We start from the raw sequence: 15,602 nt of genomic DNA, 5'->3' as shown, positions 1-15,602 counted from the left end.
ACGGTCAATCCACACAACAACTTACCAAATTTTCACATGACACTGCCGGCGTGTTCCCATGAGAGAGAACACTGCCCGTGAACTTATGATGTGTGGACTTTAGACCAGATGGTGGATAAAGGGAAGCAACAGCAACATGACATGTCCATGTTCTTGGTAGCCAAAGACTTTTTGCGTTCAGAAATGTTTGCCTGTGTCTCTGTGTGCACACACTAACATCTTCAGTTAACATATACTCCCTCCGTTTGTTTCTATAATGCCTATAGATTTTTGACATTTATTTCACAATATAAGGCTGTAGCTTGGCTTTTTTTTTTTGATTACCCCCTCCACCGGTCAACTCCCACACGACATGCATGAAAAAAAATCCATACAAAATAGGAAACAATTAATTGAGATTCCTAATGCATGGCCCCAATGATTGCTTAGATTTAGGAAGCAATGTTTTTCTTTCCTTAATTAAATCTAGCTGCGCATATATGGAGAGTCAACCATACAGATTTGTGGAATTTGTTATGGTAAGTTAGAAAGTTATCGATTTCCCTAATCTTAGTCTAATCTCAAATCGTTCAGCCAGGGAGTCTTGTGTAAAAAATACTCTTGTGCTAATTTTCGTGCCAAAAAGCTATAAGCACTATAGAATGGAATGGAGGGAGTATGTAATTGGCCGCTAATGACCATACATTCGCTAATGACCATACATTCGAATGAACCAAAAACTAGGTTCATCTTCAGTTAGTTCATCCATCACTAATAAATAATCTCCATGGTAGACTCTATCAAGAAGAAATTTCAGTTCAGTTTACAAGAAACAATCAACTGCGCAGGCGATTAGCTATGGTTCGTGGAACAATTAAGGAACCATAATCACCAATTAGGCGAGGGAGGAGTGGTTGCAACTAGCTAGTAGCTAGGTAGAGAGCAGTCTATCATCACTCACTATCAGGGCCACCCACCACTCTCACTCAGTGTGGGCTCTTTTCTCCCATTCCCACGGTTCCATCCATTACTTATCGTCAGTGTCCTGATTCATTGCTGTTACCATTACATTGTCACAAATAATGGAAAAAATGACAGATATATCCTGCTAGCCAAACACTGTTGCTAACCACATCTGTTTGCCATGGCTCAGAACATACAACAGGTAAAGGTTTTATTCATGCATATCTGCTGAATATCCATGTGTGCATGTCGTGATGATTTCTTGTGCAGGAAACCACGAGCGGCGGGATGCCGATGGAAGACAAAGAAGAAGAAGAGGAGGAGGAGCAGGGTCATGGTGATCGGCCGCTGCTTCCAGTATATGCACAAGAACAAGATGTCAAGCCATCGACATCGCTATTGCCGGTGAACAGCAGGAGCATGAGGTCAAGAGCTGAGCAGGTGAAGGAGGAGGCGCCTAGATCCGGCATCCGGTCACTCTCCTTCTCCAAGCTGTTCAGCTTCAGGACTGTCACCTCCTCGACCGCCATGGACATTGATCAACTGGCTGCTGAAGATGCCTGCGCAGTAAGTAGATCAAGGGAACTGCCATGGTTCATCATTCATGCATAAATGGCACTGATCCTTGTCTTGTTGCTGATGAAGGAGCAACCAAAGCGGCAGCAACCGAAGCAGGTGTGGCGCTCGCACTCCATGCCCATGACTAGCATGAGGAGGTTCCCTCACGGTCGCAGGAAGAGAGTGGTTGACTCGAGCTCGTTGCCCCGGTTCCAGGTGTCGTCGATGCCCGTGCCCGTACCGGAATCATCACCATCAGAAGCACAAGAAGGAGCCAAGCAGGACGAGGATGCAGAGGAGGTTGGAGAAGAAGATGCTTTCTGCAGAATATGCATGGTGGCGCTAGGTGAAGGGGGCAGTGTTCTGAAGCTGGAGTGCCATTGCAAGGGCGAGCTCGCTCTGGCGCACCGAGACTGCGCCCTGAAATGGTTCGGCATCAAGGGCAACGCCAACTGCGACGTCTGCGGCCACGACGTGCTCAACCTTCCAGTCACGCTCCGCCGTGCCTGTGACGACGCCCCTCCGCCGCTGCTACTACCGTCTCTCGCTGCTGCCGCAACTCCTGGCAATGACAATGGCGGTTGCAGTGGGTTCAGGCGGCACGACACGGTGATCCTGGTGGTGGTGAGCATGCTGGCCTACTTCTGCTTCCTGGAGCAGCTGCTGGTGGACGACCATGGCACCACCGCTCTCGCCATCTCCCTTCCCTTCGCCGGGGTCCTTGGCCTCTTCTCCTCCCTCACCATCACCAAGATGGTCTCCAGGAGATACGTCTGGATCTACTCCGCCGTCCAGTTCCTCTTCATCGTCCTCTTCACCCACCTCTTCTACAGGTACGTGCAGCTGCAGGCCGTCATCGCCATCATCCTCTCCACCTTCCTGGGGTTCAGCGTCGCCATCTGCGCCAACACTGTGCTCCAGATCATCAGGTGGAGGGCCAGGCGGCTGCCGCTGACGGCAGATTCACACCTCCAGGCTGCTCAGCCATAGCAACAGATTTTGCTGCATTCTCCACTCAAGCTCCCTGTTATCATTTCTTCTTCCCCTTGTTCTCTCAGATTTTGTGTACATAGGTAGCTGTGGCCTGCCCTTTTCTCTCAGATTTTGTGTATGAAGACAAAGTTTGAAATACGAAGAAAGAAGGATGTAAGCAAAGTTTTTCTTGATTTTATTCATTCGATTCTAATGTTTGTATTCTCAACATACACTTCCAACTGCCCAAAGCTGACACCTAGCTATCCACCTCCCGATCGCAGAACCTCAAAACTTGTCGCCAGCTTTGAGTGGTCCAATGATGTGATGCCCTACAACTCATCCTTCAGGTTTGAACCAGAGCTCTCCTCGTGAGCAGGGGTTGAACCTGAGCTCTCAGTCTGTGCTGCTGATGAGTCTGGGCGCTTCAACTTGAAAGGGATGCCAGCATGCTTCTTGATGAACCTGTACATTTCCACAATCGTCCTGTCCCCCTCAAAAGTTATCTGCAAAGTTTAGCCAAAACAATCAGACAAACAAATTGAATTGGTATAAGCAATGCAGCACAAAAAGCAGATTTCTCAGGTTTCCCAATTGACTAAAGCCCCATAGTGTTCTTGTGCCCATTTCTGGCTGTGGACTTTTAGCTAGTTGTCCTTAATAATCTACAATGGTATATATGCAGATTTGCTGGTATCTACACATGGAATCTTTTTAAGCAAGAACCCGAAGGACCAATCGGCAGATTTGAGTTATGCATTGAAGTTTTTTTTTACGTGGAGTTATGCATTATACTTAAACATGCATATTTTAAGCTGAGTTTAAGGTGTCTAGAGACGGTCAAAAGATGCATATATTGCCAACAACTAGAAGACGATATGCATAGTAATAGACGCGTCGCTAAATAAAAGGTGAGACATTGTATTTAAGAACTTACAGGCTCAAAGCCTTTCTTCCCAGCTGGAAAAAAGAGTATCGTGGGGAATCCATCAGGCTGAAACAGGAAGCCAGTGTCAATTGCATATTCTGGAAACTGTTGCACGGTTGTGAATGAAAAAATTCGAGCATGTACATTTTCCATGTATCAATAAAAGAAGGTGATTAGAACAAAAACAGAGCTAAATGGAACACAAGTTTAAAGCGTCAATATTTTGGGGAATCAGACCCTCATAAATATCATACTCTGTCTCCTAACATCATGTATTTCTGATAGCCTATTAAGACCTATGCTATGCACAGGCTGGACTATCTCTTTAGTCAACACAAGAATTTATCATGATGCACATGAATAAATATGTGCTGGAACAAATGTACTTTCGCATATATATGGAAGCAGACAAATAATGGATCTATACTTTTTGTGCACTATAAACAAGTGCAACTGCAAAGTTGAGAGAGAAAGGGTTAGTGTAACTTCCACATGTTTTAAAATAGCAATATTTTATAATGAGCATGTACAGGTTTTGTGACTGCTGATGGCCCACCATGACAACACTTGGGAGAAGTTTAGTACTCCTTCATGCCCTAAATACTTGTCGCAAATTTAAGAAAAATGTAGGCTAAAATCTGTCTAGATTAATTGAACCTACGACAGGTATTTACGGCTGGAGGAGGTTAAGTAATATCCAGTTTGAAGAAAACAATAGGAAAACGGTCAAAGACAACAGACACCAACACTAACCTTGGCACGAGGATGCTCGTTGTTTGTGCCATCCATTTTGGCTATTACAAGCGAGTCGATGCCATGAAGAAGCTTGGCCAGCTTGTTGTAGGTAGGTTCTAGTGTCTGACAATGCCCACACCATGGTGCATATATCTGCATCCAAATGATGTCGTGTTACAGACAATTAAAAGGTTCCATCTTCTCAAATACATGCAAGAACATACCTCCAGAAGGACATCTTTTGATTCATCCAGAACTATTTGATCTAGGTTCTTGCCAACAACAACTTTGACATCCTCATCATTCTGTATGGGAACACAAAGATTGTGTCAATGTAGTATGAATAATGATGTACAAAGGAGATATGAGATCATTCTTCTCGACTCACAGATTCAGGTACTGGGTCAGACTTGTAGAATGGTGTGAGCTTGTCCTCAAGGAAATCTTGGGCAAATTCCTGGGTATTACAAAAAAAGGGCATGATTATTTAAGGAACATAGTAATTTCTGATCCATCCTTGCTAGTACTAGAAGAGCCTTCCAATAGACATTGAAAACATCAATGACTATAGTAGCTAGAAAAATGTAGAAAGTGCTAATTTGGAAAAAGATGAGAAAATGCACTGATATATGATTTTCAAGCAACATACACTTAAGTATGGCTGAAATATACAAGCGTATAAAGTAAATGATAAATCAAATAGTAGCATTTAGCAAAAACAGGCACGTCAGCTAAAAATGCAGTAACATAGCAGATACTCTCTTGCAAATGTTGACCACACTCTGAAGATTTTACTTCTACGCTAGTACCGAATTTCTAAGCATATTTCAGCAATTACCTTAATGTTTTCCAGTGAAATTTCACCACTAAGGAAAAACTTCTTAGCGTCTTCATTCCCAGTGTACGCAAGAACCTGCAAAGTAATCGAAGTCAAATTACTGCATTCTGTTTTTGTCAAATAAATCAATGCGCAGGAAAACAAGATTGACAATAGAGGCATTACTGTGGTTTCTTGTCCAGTAATTCCAAAGTAATTGGCAACAGGTTCACCAACTTCCTCACTGTCTCGCTCCACAAAGACAAATAAAAGCTGCATTTGAGGCACATACTACATCAGTGCTTAGTGAGATATCCACATGAACAAACCCACGTTACAAAGAAATTAATTAGTGAGTTGGATGCAGGATTGGGTTATACATCATGTAACACAAGAAGGTACGGAGTTCATCAAGCACTGGACCCATCAAGAAGAAAAATTACCTCTCCCTTGAATGGTTTTGCTGCTTCCTTAAAGATGGGCAGAAATTTTGAGGCCTCACTTGCAACAGCAAATAGTAAAACCTGAATCACAAAACAGAACACAGCAGATCAGTAAAGGAGTATTACAACATGCGCCAGACAACATGAGAATCCCATGGCAGACGACTTGACATACCTGCTTCTTGATTGTGCTTTCAAAGATTGCAGGGGCGTTCTCCTGTGTGAGGGTGGTGATCAACGGAAGCTTGTTCGCCGACACAAACTCAGCAATGGCAGATGCTCTGAACTCGCCGTCTGCACAATGTACATACATTATTTCTGACTTGACAGTCAAGCCATCTAATATAGATGGAAAGAAAAATGCACGTGCTGGAGGCTGAAGCAGGTTAGATATGGAGAATACCATATATGGTCACTTTCTCCTCCTCTTTCTTCAGCAAGACTACGGCTGGGCGCTTGGACTGCGGGTCAATGTGGAAAAGCTTAGCTACATCAGGGCTAGCGGTCTGGTAAAAGTTGACGGTGTCTTCCAGCCTTGAAGCAGCAGCAAGCTCATCGCTGTGAGAACCCTACAACAGCATTTGAAAACAGAAGGATGTTTGATGACCAAACCACAGTCTGCAATAGCTAAACATACAAGCACATCTCGAACGCTAACTGGGTAATTGTTCTGAGCACATGGAAACAAAGCATACAACATTTGACTTAATGATGATTCTGGAATTTGTTCTCAGCACATGGAAGCAGAACATGCATTCAGTAAAAAACAGATACTAGCTGCATTGCATTTAGGGTCAGCGTCTCTTACAAACAAACAAAGGGGGACGGGTAACATGGCCCGATCTGGTTGCAATTTGAAGCAATTATTAGGTTGACTTGGCTGCATCGAGAACGTGCACGCACGAGAAGGTAAGTGGCGTACCGAGAGGGATTCGAGGAAGGCGAGGACGGCGGTGTCGTCCCCAGTGACGATCCTCTCGGCTTCGTCGGCGGTGGTGATGTTCTGCACCCCGGGCCCGAGCTTCTTCGTGATCCAGGCGACGATGGCATCCCTGCAGAAAACAAACAAATCCCCAACGAATGAGTGACTGAACTGTACTTGGGTGCTCTGGCGGGTATACTCCTTAGTTGGTCACGTACTTGGTCCTCTCGCCGGTGTAGTCCTTGTGCACGCCGTCGATGAAGAAGAGGAGGGTGGGGAAGCCCTGCACGCCGTACTGCTCCGCGAGCTCCGCCTCGTCGGTGGCGTCGACCTTGGCGAGCGCGACGTCGAGGTTGTGGAGGGCGAGGTGGGTGGCGGCGGCGGCGTAGTCCGGCGCGAGCGCGCGGCAGTGGCCGCACCAGGGCGCGTAGAACTCGACCATGGCGTGGCGGCGCGCGGCGAGGAAGGAGGAGAAGTTGGCGGCGGTGAGGGGCACGACGTGGGTCTCGTCGATCTCGGCGTCGGAGGAGGAGGAGGGGTCGGGGTCCTCGAAGAGGTCTTCGTCGTCGTCGTCGTCGGAAGGGGAGCCCTCCTGGAGCCAGCCCTCGGGGTCGTTGGCGGCGATGTCGTCGGCGTTGTCGATGATGTAGTCCAGGTCGTCGTCGCGGGCGGCGGCGGCGGAGACGGAGGCGAGGAGGAAGGGGGTGGCCAGAAGGAGGAAGAGGAGGAGAGATCGATGCATCGCCATGGCCGCTGTGGAAGCAGGCGGTGATTTCCGACTGAGATGAGAAGTAGAGTAGCGGAGTATTTGAGAAGAAAGGGGGCGAGGAGGGCGTGACTCACTTAGCAACGGGGCAAAAACCAAATTCCGTTGGAAATGATATGGTTCGTGATGCTAATCCTACTTGATTCATGTACATTTCACATGAATCGTCACATAAATCCACCAACGGCCGGATCAAGTGCTTATAGCTAGCATGTATGCACAATTATGTTTTGTTCATATGTAAAACTCTCAGCATCATGAGAACCAAGAGTTTTATGATACCACCCAAAACACTATTAGGTTATTAGGCAATTTTTAAATGAGTTTAATTGTCGAAATCATCCTCATAGTAGCACTAGCACATTTAACAAAGTGCAGGAAAGCAAGAAAACCTAGCAGATCTCAACATAGAACAACTACTAGTGTCTAGTGATAAGAGTAAGAAGAGAAGCACATACGCTTGAGCCTCGGAAGGCAACACACAACATCACCATGGCCGTTGTTGATGTCACCCATAGTATCGTAAAGTCGTCGATTCCACAGAGGTCGGCATGAATGCAGCGAGCCGGCTAGGACGATGTAAGTTGGCGATGAAGAACTTGAACATCGGCAGGGTAACGCCGCGTGGTGCCGAGTTGTCGACGGAGCCCGTGAAGCCGACCCTTGGTGATGTCACACCCGCGAGCTGCACGTATGAGCCCCTATCATGAGATTATGCCGAAGAACTTGAATAGCAGGAAGCAGTTGAGCCGAGGCACTCCCCAGAAACCTTATCGTCCGTCTCTCTGTGTAAGATCTCAGCATAGGGGGTAAATATGCAAGTGGTCCATTGTTAGGGTACCATCAACCCTCTTTAGTAAAAAATGAACTAACTTGATGATGTCATGGATAAAAGTTAGTTCATTTTTAGACAAAAATGATAAAGAGTGCCCTAATAGTGAACCACTTGCATCACCAATAGGGGGTTTCGACGCCATGCTCTCCCGGCCAACCATGCACGTGGTCGCTTTTATGGGGAAGAACAGAGGATGAAGCATGAACTGAAACTCACGACAAGAGAGTTAGAATGGTTGAACACTCTCTAGGTCTATTCTGTCTACCATCGGTAGCAAGTTTCACTCAATGTCGGCTCGGTACTAAGCCATCATAGGAATACCCTCTGGTGGAGCTTATAAGTCACACTCCTCGGCCTTTCGTGAGCTTCCTAGAGATTTCCCCAATCTCCCGCACCGCGACTAGAATTATCGCTCATATGTGTGTGTTCTTTCAAGATCAACCATGTAGGACGACGTCTCCAGCTCACACAGAGTCGCTCAGAACACATTAAGACATAGTTAACCTGCCTTACAGTAGCTACAAGAGAATTGCATTTGCAGCAGAGTGGAAGTATACATTTGTTCTTACTTGTTTTCCTAGGTCCTACTTCACGAAATCTCTAATCACATACGTTGGGTCACCCCCTCGGAAAATCATGTTGTTCTCAAACCCATATCCATCGATGCAAGGACTATCATGCTTCTTAATTATCCTTTTGTGAAAGGGTCTGCCAGATTCTTAGCCATTTAGATATAGTCCAACACTATAGCTTCAGGGTTTTTCTGTTTTCTCACAGACATTAGTCTCCTCTTGACATGTTTTGAACCCTTCATATCATCATTGGAACTGTTCAATATGATAATCATTATTTGGTTGTCACAGTTCATAAGGATAGCCGGTATGGGTTTCTCAACCATCGGCAAGTCTATCAAGAGCTCACGAAGTCATTTCGCTTGGACTATTGTTACGACTAATGATGTGAGTTCCGCTTCCATTCTTGATCTCGTTAAGATGGTATGCTTGCAAGAGTGAATTCCATAGATCATGGTTCCCTTTAGATAGTGCATCACTATCTCATAAGCATGCCAATGATCATCTCCCGGGTTGACCATAAATCAGCTTAGTTTGCACACAACAAACGAGATGTCAGGCCTCGCGGCGCATGCTAAATGCATGAGCGAACTAATGATTTGAGAGTATCTCAATTGACCTTCGCTGAATACTCATTTTTTCGAAGCAACACACTAGAGTCATAAGGGGTCGGATAAGATTTGCAATTAGAGAAGCCAAACTGCTCAACACATTCTCAACATAATGTGATTGCACAAGTACAATCCCATTATTCTCATCTCTCAATAGATTGATGTTTAAGGTAACATGTAAGGGTACATTGCACAAGTACAATCCCATTATTCTCAACAGATTCAAGTATGGATGCCATGTAAATAAAGATACATCTTGTGTGTTGGCTTCAAGATCATCGATTTGAAGACATATATGTGATATGATCAAGAAGAAGAAATGAAGATGGAGTTATTATGTGGAACTCAATATTAGCCATGCTCTATCTTATGAGAGTATGAGAAGGTACAAGGTTAAGTCGGGCAAGTTCAAGATGAGCATCTCAAGTGGATCACATGCTTGAAGCTTGCCGTCCATTTGGTGATAATGGACATGTGAAGATGTGCATCAATAGAGCTTTCCCATCATGGTGTATGGGGGAGCATTTGTGAGTCTTCACGAAGCGACGATGATCAAGTGAGGCATTCCAGCTTGAGTGGAACTTGAAGAGCTATCATCAAGATCAAGCGGGATGCGCAATGCAAAGGTATGGCCTTGCTAGGTTTTCCTTTTACCGGTCTCAAGGTGGTTGTTGGGAGACCAGATTATAGGATAGATAGCCGCACTATCAAGAGTTCGGTTGGGTAACTTGATCGCATCGTCTTAGGGAGCTCAATCCTTTGCATACTTTGCATATTCCTATTGCTTCTTGGTGTTTCTCTGTGTGAGGTTCTTGAGCTTGTTGCTAGCTTTACAACAAGCCCAAGTTCATCGAAAACGGAATCTGCATGCATCTTCTATTGCATTTTCGAGTTTGGACGTCTTCACCGATTCTTGACGGTGGGAGACTCCCTCTCTAAAATCATCTAAAAATGTTCTGTGAGGAGTCTCCATATTTCCAGTTTTTTTGGGGTTCTATTTGTCGTTATCTTTCCAACAAAATTGGTTTCATGTCAATCGGGATCCGGACACAAAAGTTATCACAATTTTTGTATAGCATGTTTTCCTGCTCACCCGGTCAGGGACCCGGTCGGCCGGACCGTGCGTCGGGCTGGCTCCGGCCTGCCGCCCGGTCGGCCGGACTGTGCGCCGGACTAGCTCCGGCCTGCCGCCCGGTCAGTCGGCCTCTCAACCGGTCGGCCCGGCGTGCCGACCGGTCGGCCGGGCGCCAACCGGGTGACCTACTGGAAGACGCAAAAATGACCCCGCTCGGAGTCCGACCTGCCGCCCGGTTTGGACCGGCGAGTCCGGTCCCTGGCCCGGTCTGACCGGGTCCTGAACCGGACGGCCCGGTCCATGGCCCGGTTGACCGGCTTCCTCGACGGTTGACTCAGCCCAACTTTTTCCCAACGGTTATATTTGCTCTTGGGCTATAAATAGCCCTTCTTCCACCTTGGGCTGAGTTAGTTCTTCCTATTCTCTCTCCTCCATTGTTGCATTTGAAGAACTTGCTCTCTCTCTTGTCTCCCCCCATGATTCTTGCTCATTCTTGAGGGATCTAAGAGAGGAGATCTAGATCTACAACCTCCACCAATCCATTTCTTCTCTAAGTGAGGGGAACTCTTGGGATCTAGATCTTGGAGTCTTTTGTTGACTTTCCCCATTGTTCTTCCTCTCCAATCTCATCCTAGCATTTGTTGTTTGGGTGCGATTTGAGAGTGAAGGATTTGAACACCTCTAGTGTTCTTGCTTTGCATCATTGCATAGTGTTGAGCTCTCCACCACGATTAGTTCGAGTGAGAGACCGTGAGCTTGTTACTCTTGGAGGAAGACCGGTTTGTGCTTGTAAACTAAACGATAGTTTAATTCCGCATTCCTACAAGACAAATCCGCAAGAGTTTTTTAATTGCCTATTCACTCCCCCTCTAGGCGACATCTCGATCTTTCATAACATCAGCTTCTCCAAGGTATTTCATCTCAAAACATTGAGTTGCAAAGGTTTTGAACTCTTCAACTACTTTTAGCCTTGTCCCAAAAAATGGTATGACATCCACATATAAGCATAGGACAACTCCCTCGTCCTCACCATGACAGTAGTACACATATTTGTCAGCTTTATTTGAAATAAAAGCCCACATATGTCGAAGTTCTTTCAAAGTTCTCATGCCATTTTGCTTGGAAGCTTGTTTGAGGTCATACAAAGATTGTTTTAACTTACAAAACTTTATTTCTTGACCTTTCAATTTAAACCCATCAGGCAGTTCCATGTAGAGTAATATAGTTTTTTTAATTTGTTATCTCCTGCCCGTTGGGGTAGAGTAATATAGTTTTTTTTCCGCTTGGGTGAACTGCTCTTCTCGTATAATGTGAATTTCTCAGCAAGTGCATTAATCTTTCTATTTTATATATCTTTTTACTTGTAATTTGGCAATCTAGCTTTGTTTTAAATTACTGGTCGTGTGAAATTTATCAGTTTGTTTTTGTTTTGTGTGTTATGTATAAGTGAACTTCTTAATATTCCACATCGGACTCCTGTTTTTTGAATGCTTTTTAGACTGAGCTATTCTTTATGAGCATATTTTTATCTTTAGGCAGATGATTTTATTTGTTTATCTACATCAGTGAACTTCTTAAGCTTTAATTTGTTAAATCCCTGCATAAATTAATTTTAATTGAATTATTTATTACTATTATAGTATTTTTCTTTTAGGATGGAATGTTGGGGTGTGGAAGAGGGAGTGGGTTGCCCCCCCCCCCCCAATATCAGGATCTGTCATCTACATGAGCATTTTTGTGACAAGGAGCATTACTGGCCGCGCGCCCAGGAGGAGGAGCAGCCGCGCCGGTGGAGCTCCTAGCGTAGATAAGCGCCTTGCTCGCCTTAGTTGACCAGCTCAACTCATCCTTAGCGACTGTGAATTTGGCAGTGCGCAATTACCGCAGACTCTTACTCTTTATCAACCACTCTAAGCCCCAGATCACCCTAATGTTAACACCCACGACAAGCCGCCACCGTCCACTCTACACCACTGCCGGAATCGAGAACCGAGATGCAGAATTTTACAAGAGAACTCAACTTCACCTCACAACACGATCTATTTTCTGGCAAGAATCATTGGCTCTCATACGAGTTGATATGCCTGAATCTCACCCCTACCAGTTTACGCAAAAAAAGGGGTCAAATTCAGAGATCCATTGCAGTGGATCTAGATGATCAGAGGAGCGCCCAATTACATACAGATGCCCAAACCCTAGCGGATCGGAGGCTAAATAGGGGAAGAAGACAAACAAGTGACTATTTGTACTAAAGTGCGAGGATGTAAAACTGAAGAATCGGATTACAAACAATTCCGACAAACTGAAGCGATATCTCTAAAGTTACTGAAGATTGATAGCCCTTTACTCTTCGTCTGATGAGTTTAGGGTCTGACATGACTTTGCAATTAAATAGTTGCATGGTTTTTGGTAATGAAGTGCTGCACATTGGTTGCTTTTTAATAAGGATTCTGGAACTGCCCATGTGTTCCCATGACCATCAGAAAGCTGATGTTGGTGCTGCCATAGATTGAAAAAACAATCCTATAAATTATTCTGCACAAAAGCTGTGGGCATAATCATGCGTCCCTGTTCCAATTAAAAAATAGCTTACATTTAGCAGGCATATAATTATCTTCCTAATTTCCTGATTTGTTTAGTCTCTTGATGTATTCTACTAATTTGATACCTTGTATCATTGTATGTATGGCATCCCTTGATTCAATCCTACAGTAGTATGATACTGCAAATTAATAAACCTGATGAGCTTCACCTTCTTGATATAATCATGCACTAGTATGCTACTGCACAGTTTAAGGAGCATAGCTAGCTAATCTTATAATTGTGTAAGTTGTTCCACTGTCTGTAGAGTGAAAACTTCTTCAGGTATCTCTAGTGCAGCATAAAATTCTTCTTCCTCGAAAACCAGATTAGACAATGTTCTCTTGAAGCTGCTTACAGCATCTTCCGGATGCCCTTTTGCTATGGATGCCTGCAATTCCATTTATAATTGTAAGTAACATATCACAAGAACTAACCTGCACACTTTGCAAAGAACAGATAACTGACTTTATCGCCAAATCAGTTTTGAATGAGATTCCTGCCTATGCAAAGTAAATGGTGTGAAACATCCATACATACATACCAAATGCATTTCATCAAGCTTGAAAAGGCAGAATCTCCAGTTCCTAGACTCTATCCCATCAATGTACACAGAGATGTTACTCCATTGAACATGGTGGAATTCCAAGCGATTCAGACCAAACCCAACCCCAGCACCTATAGCTTTAACAAATGCTTCTTTAAGACACCAGTACCTACAATATATGAATTAGATCATGAAAAACATGAAGAGATTTCAACTGTAAACATAGCACACTTCTTTCAAAAGCAGAACTGCTTCATTGGTACTGTGTGATGCTTGCTTACTCATTCCCATGTAAATTAACTGAAAGTACATTATAAAAGATGTGGGGAGATGTACAAATTGTTGGCATTCGTATGCTTAAATTTTAAAAGGTACCTCCTCCGTCCCAAAATATAAGATGCATTGCAGCCAATCTAGGATGGTTGTAATAACATCTTATAGTATGGGACGGAGGGAGTAGAACTCAAGCCACATGCAGCACAATAGGTTGTTCAGGTGCAGTGATGACAAATTTTTGGACATGAGAGTGCAGGTACTTGGTTAGGTTTCAGCAGAAATTCATAATTCAGGTATGCGATATCTATTTCTCTTGTCTTGTGTCGCCGGATGATTAATCGGTCCAGGCAAGTAATGCACCAATCACACTGAATTTGACTTGCTGACCCACCAAGCACCTTTTAATCGGCCAGTTAACTGTTGATTCTGCTGCTTTTAATCAACCACAACTCTGAATGCTGATCTGCATATACTATTAGCAGAACCCAGAGATTTGTTATGCATAAATATTACTCAAGTCACATACAGCTCAATGGGTTGCTAAAAACTGTGACATCTATGTACTTAGGTGCAGTAATGACAACTTTTTGTATATGGGATAATGGGAATACATGTACTTGGTTAGATTTCAGCAGAAATCCATAATTCAGGTCTTCCATATCTACCACTCTTGTGACTCTTGTCTCATGTTGCCGTCTTGGTGATTCTAGAACTAGCTCACAGTCCTCTGAATTATACTAGCTCATAGTTCAGTGAATTATCAATTAGGATAGAGCTTCTGACGCTAGCTCAACCACAACTCTGAATGATGATTCTGCATATACTATTGTCTATTAGACAGGTCCCAACATATAATTACCTGTAGAACTCCGTTAACATCTCAACAGAACCACCAGCACGATCAATGCAGTTCCACTCATGGTCTGTAAGGTACAAAGAGAAGTTCTTAAGGAATTCCACAGTGGTTTCTCCCTGGGGCTTAGAGATGCATACAATGTCAAGGCCAACAAGGCAGAGGAGCTCAGATGCTATGCCGACGTAGTCACCCTGATGCGACGTGTTGAAATTGAAGTTTCTGAAGGCCGCAGTTCCGTTCTTCTGCAAGATAACAAGGGTATATACTTAATTGAAGAGCGATCGATCAATCGCAAAAGCTACTCAGCCTAACAAATGCTCATTTTATCTGTTGATGCAGATTAGACTGAAGAGCAAAAGAATGTTTTTAACTGTAAGAGTGAATGATTTGTTGTAGCAATGTCCGGATGTAAATTGATTGAGCAAGCTGCAGTACCAGATACGGCTTCCCCTCGACCGTGCGGCGTATGTCTATTTGGTGGAACGGAATGCCAAGAACATGGTGCACAAGCGAGTACTGGAGCAGCCGGCTGAGGAGCGCTCGTTTCCTGTCTTCCTCCCTGACAAACCTGCACCAGTGAGTTGGGAAGATCAATCTCCGACCAATTCGAACGCAATCCTACAAATTCCAACTTTTTTCTCATCCAATCTACTAATAGCAATATATGGAATCAGTGGAGCAATTTTTGAAGGGATAGTGGAGCAAAATTGGTCAGGCGAGGAGCGAAGGAAGTATCGGTAAAAGGTGAATCGGGAGTTGAATTGGTCGGCGTGTATACCTGGCGATGGCGGGGTGGTGGTGCGGCGGCAGGAGGGCGGCGGCGGCTTGGAACTGCGCGGGGGAGGGGCACCAGCGGGCTATGTCGACGAGCCACCTCCGCCGCGCCCCGCCGCCGTGCGTCTCCGCCATCTCATTCCTTTCCAGTCCCTTCTCCAAGACGGGCGCGGGTGGTTCGTTTAGTCTGCCTCGGGATGGCAGGGCGCGCTTGGAGCTGGAGGCGGGGGATGGGACGCCTCGCCGGCCGCCGCCGGCACCCCACGTCAGTTTTGTTTGGAAGGAGAAGCACAAGGGGAAAAGACAAGCAAAGGACGGGCTTGGGCTTTGTGAGATCGTCGCATAAATCTTCGAAATTCAGGTCTCTTTTGATTGCAGGATTTCAAGAAACAT

The 15,602-nt window shown here is 44.8% G+C and overlaps 3 protein-coding genes across 4 annotated transcripts; 1 reads left to right on the top strand and 2 right to left on the bottom strand.

Moving 5' to 3' along the window:
- The first annotated feature begins 1,029 nt into the window (after positions 1-1,029).
- Positions 1,030-2,671, top strand: LOC124703246. Of its 2 annotated transcripts, none has more exons than XM_047235468.1 (3): positions 1,030-1,144; positions 1,213-1,509; positions 1,588-2,671. In XM_047235468.1, exons 1-3 carry the CDS (start codon positions 1,124-1,126, stop codon positions 2,488-2,490), a joined length of 1,221 nt encoding a protein of 406 aa, XP_047091424.1. In that variant the 5' UTR covers positions 1,030-1,123; the 3' UTR covers positions 2,491-2,671. The 2 variants fall into 2 exon arrangements, with proteins under 2 accessions (XP_047091424.1, XP_047091425.1); XM_047235469.1 differs by having other exon boundaries at positions 1,213-1,510; positions 1,604-2,671.
- On the bottom strand, positions 2,648-7,577 carry LOC124696320 (protein disulfide isomerase-like 1-4). The gene is made up of 13 exons (XM_047229053.1): positions 7,542-7,577; positions 6,536-7,155; positions 6,318-6,447; positions 5,799-5,964; positions 5,571-5,689; positions 5,396-5,476; positions 5,139-5,225; positions 4,974-5,048; positions 4,524-4,592; positions 4,360-4,440; positions 4,154-4,288; positions 3,410-3,466; positions 2,648-2,978 (listed from the first exon to the last, which is right to left on the bottom strand). Exons 1-13 carry the CDS (start codon positions 7,575-7,577, stop codon positions 2,805-2,807), a joined length of 1,830 nt encoding a protein of 609 aa, XP_047085009.1. The 3' UTR covers positions 2,648-2,804.
- Positions 7,578-12,685: 5,108 nt separating this feature from the next.
- Positions 12,686-15,402, bottom strand: LOC124699260 (L-aminoadipate-semialdehyde dehydrogenase-phosphopantetheinyl transferase-like). The gene is made up of 5 exons (XM_047231587.1): positions 15,214-15,402; positions 14,871-15,003; positions 14,439-14,677; positions 13,301-13,472; positions 12,686-13,147 (listed from the first exon to the last, which is right to left on the bottom strand). Exons 1-5 carry the CDS (start codon positions 15,342-15,344, stop codon positions 12,992-12,994), a joined length of 831 nt encoding a protein of 276 aa, XP_047087543.1. The 5' UTR covers positions 15,345-15,402; the 3' UTR covers positions 12,686-12,991.
- Between the last annotated feature and the right edge of the window lie 200 nt (positions 15,403-15,602).

The sequence above is a fragment of the Lolium rigidum genome, chromosome 3 (genome assembly GCF_022539505.1).
Source record: "Lolium rigidum isolate FL_2022 chromosome 3, APGP_CSIRO_Lrig_0.1, whole genome shotgun sequence".
Lineage (NCBI taxonomy): Eukaryota > Viridiplantae > Streptophyta > Magnoliopsida > Poales > Poaceae > Lolium > Lolium rigidum.
This window is presented reverse-complemented; position numbering and strand designations above follow the sequence as displayed.

Bases quoted from the DNA above. Each gene is read 5' to 3' on its own strand.
- LOC124703246 (XM_047235468.1), top strand. From the start codon at position 1,124: ATGGCTCAGAACATACAACAG. The intron at 1,145-1,212 runs GTAAAGGTTTTA...TTTCTTGTGCAG, and splicing joins TGGCTCAGAACATACAACAG to GAAACCACGAGCGGCGGGAT. The intron at 1,510-1,587 runs GTAAGTAGATCA...TTGCTGATGAAG, and splicing joins CTGCTGAAGATGCCTGCGCA to GAGCAACCAAAGCGGCAGCA.
- LOC124699260 (XM_047231587.1), bottom strand. From the start codon at position 15,344: ATGGCGGAGACGCACGGCGGCGGGGCGCGGCGGAGGTGGCTCGTCGAC. The intron at 13,473-14,438 runs GTAATTATATGT...CATATATTGTAG, and splicing joins ATGTTAACGGAGTTCTACAG to GTACTGGTGTCTTAAAGAAG. The intron at 13,148-13,300 runs GTATGTATGTAT...ATGGAATTGCAG, and splicing joins AGCTTGATGAAATGCATTTG to GCATCCATAGCAAAAGGGCA.
- LOC124696320 (XM_047229053.1), bottom strand. From the start codon at position 7,577: ATGGTGATGTTGTGTGTTGCCTTCCGAGGCTCAAGC. The intron at 7,156-7,541 runs GTATGTGCTTCT...TTGCTAAGTGAG, and splicing joins TTGCCTTCCGAGGCTCAAGC to TCACGCCCTCCTCGCCCCCT. The intron at 2,979-3,409 runs GTAAGTTCTTAA...TAAACTTTGCAG, and splicing joins GGAAGAAAGGCTTTGAGCCT to ATAACTTTTGAGGGGGACAG.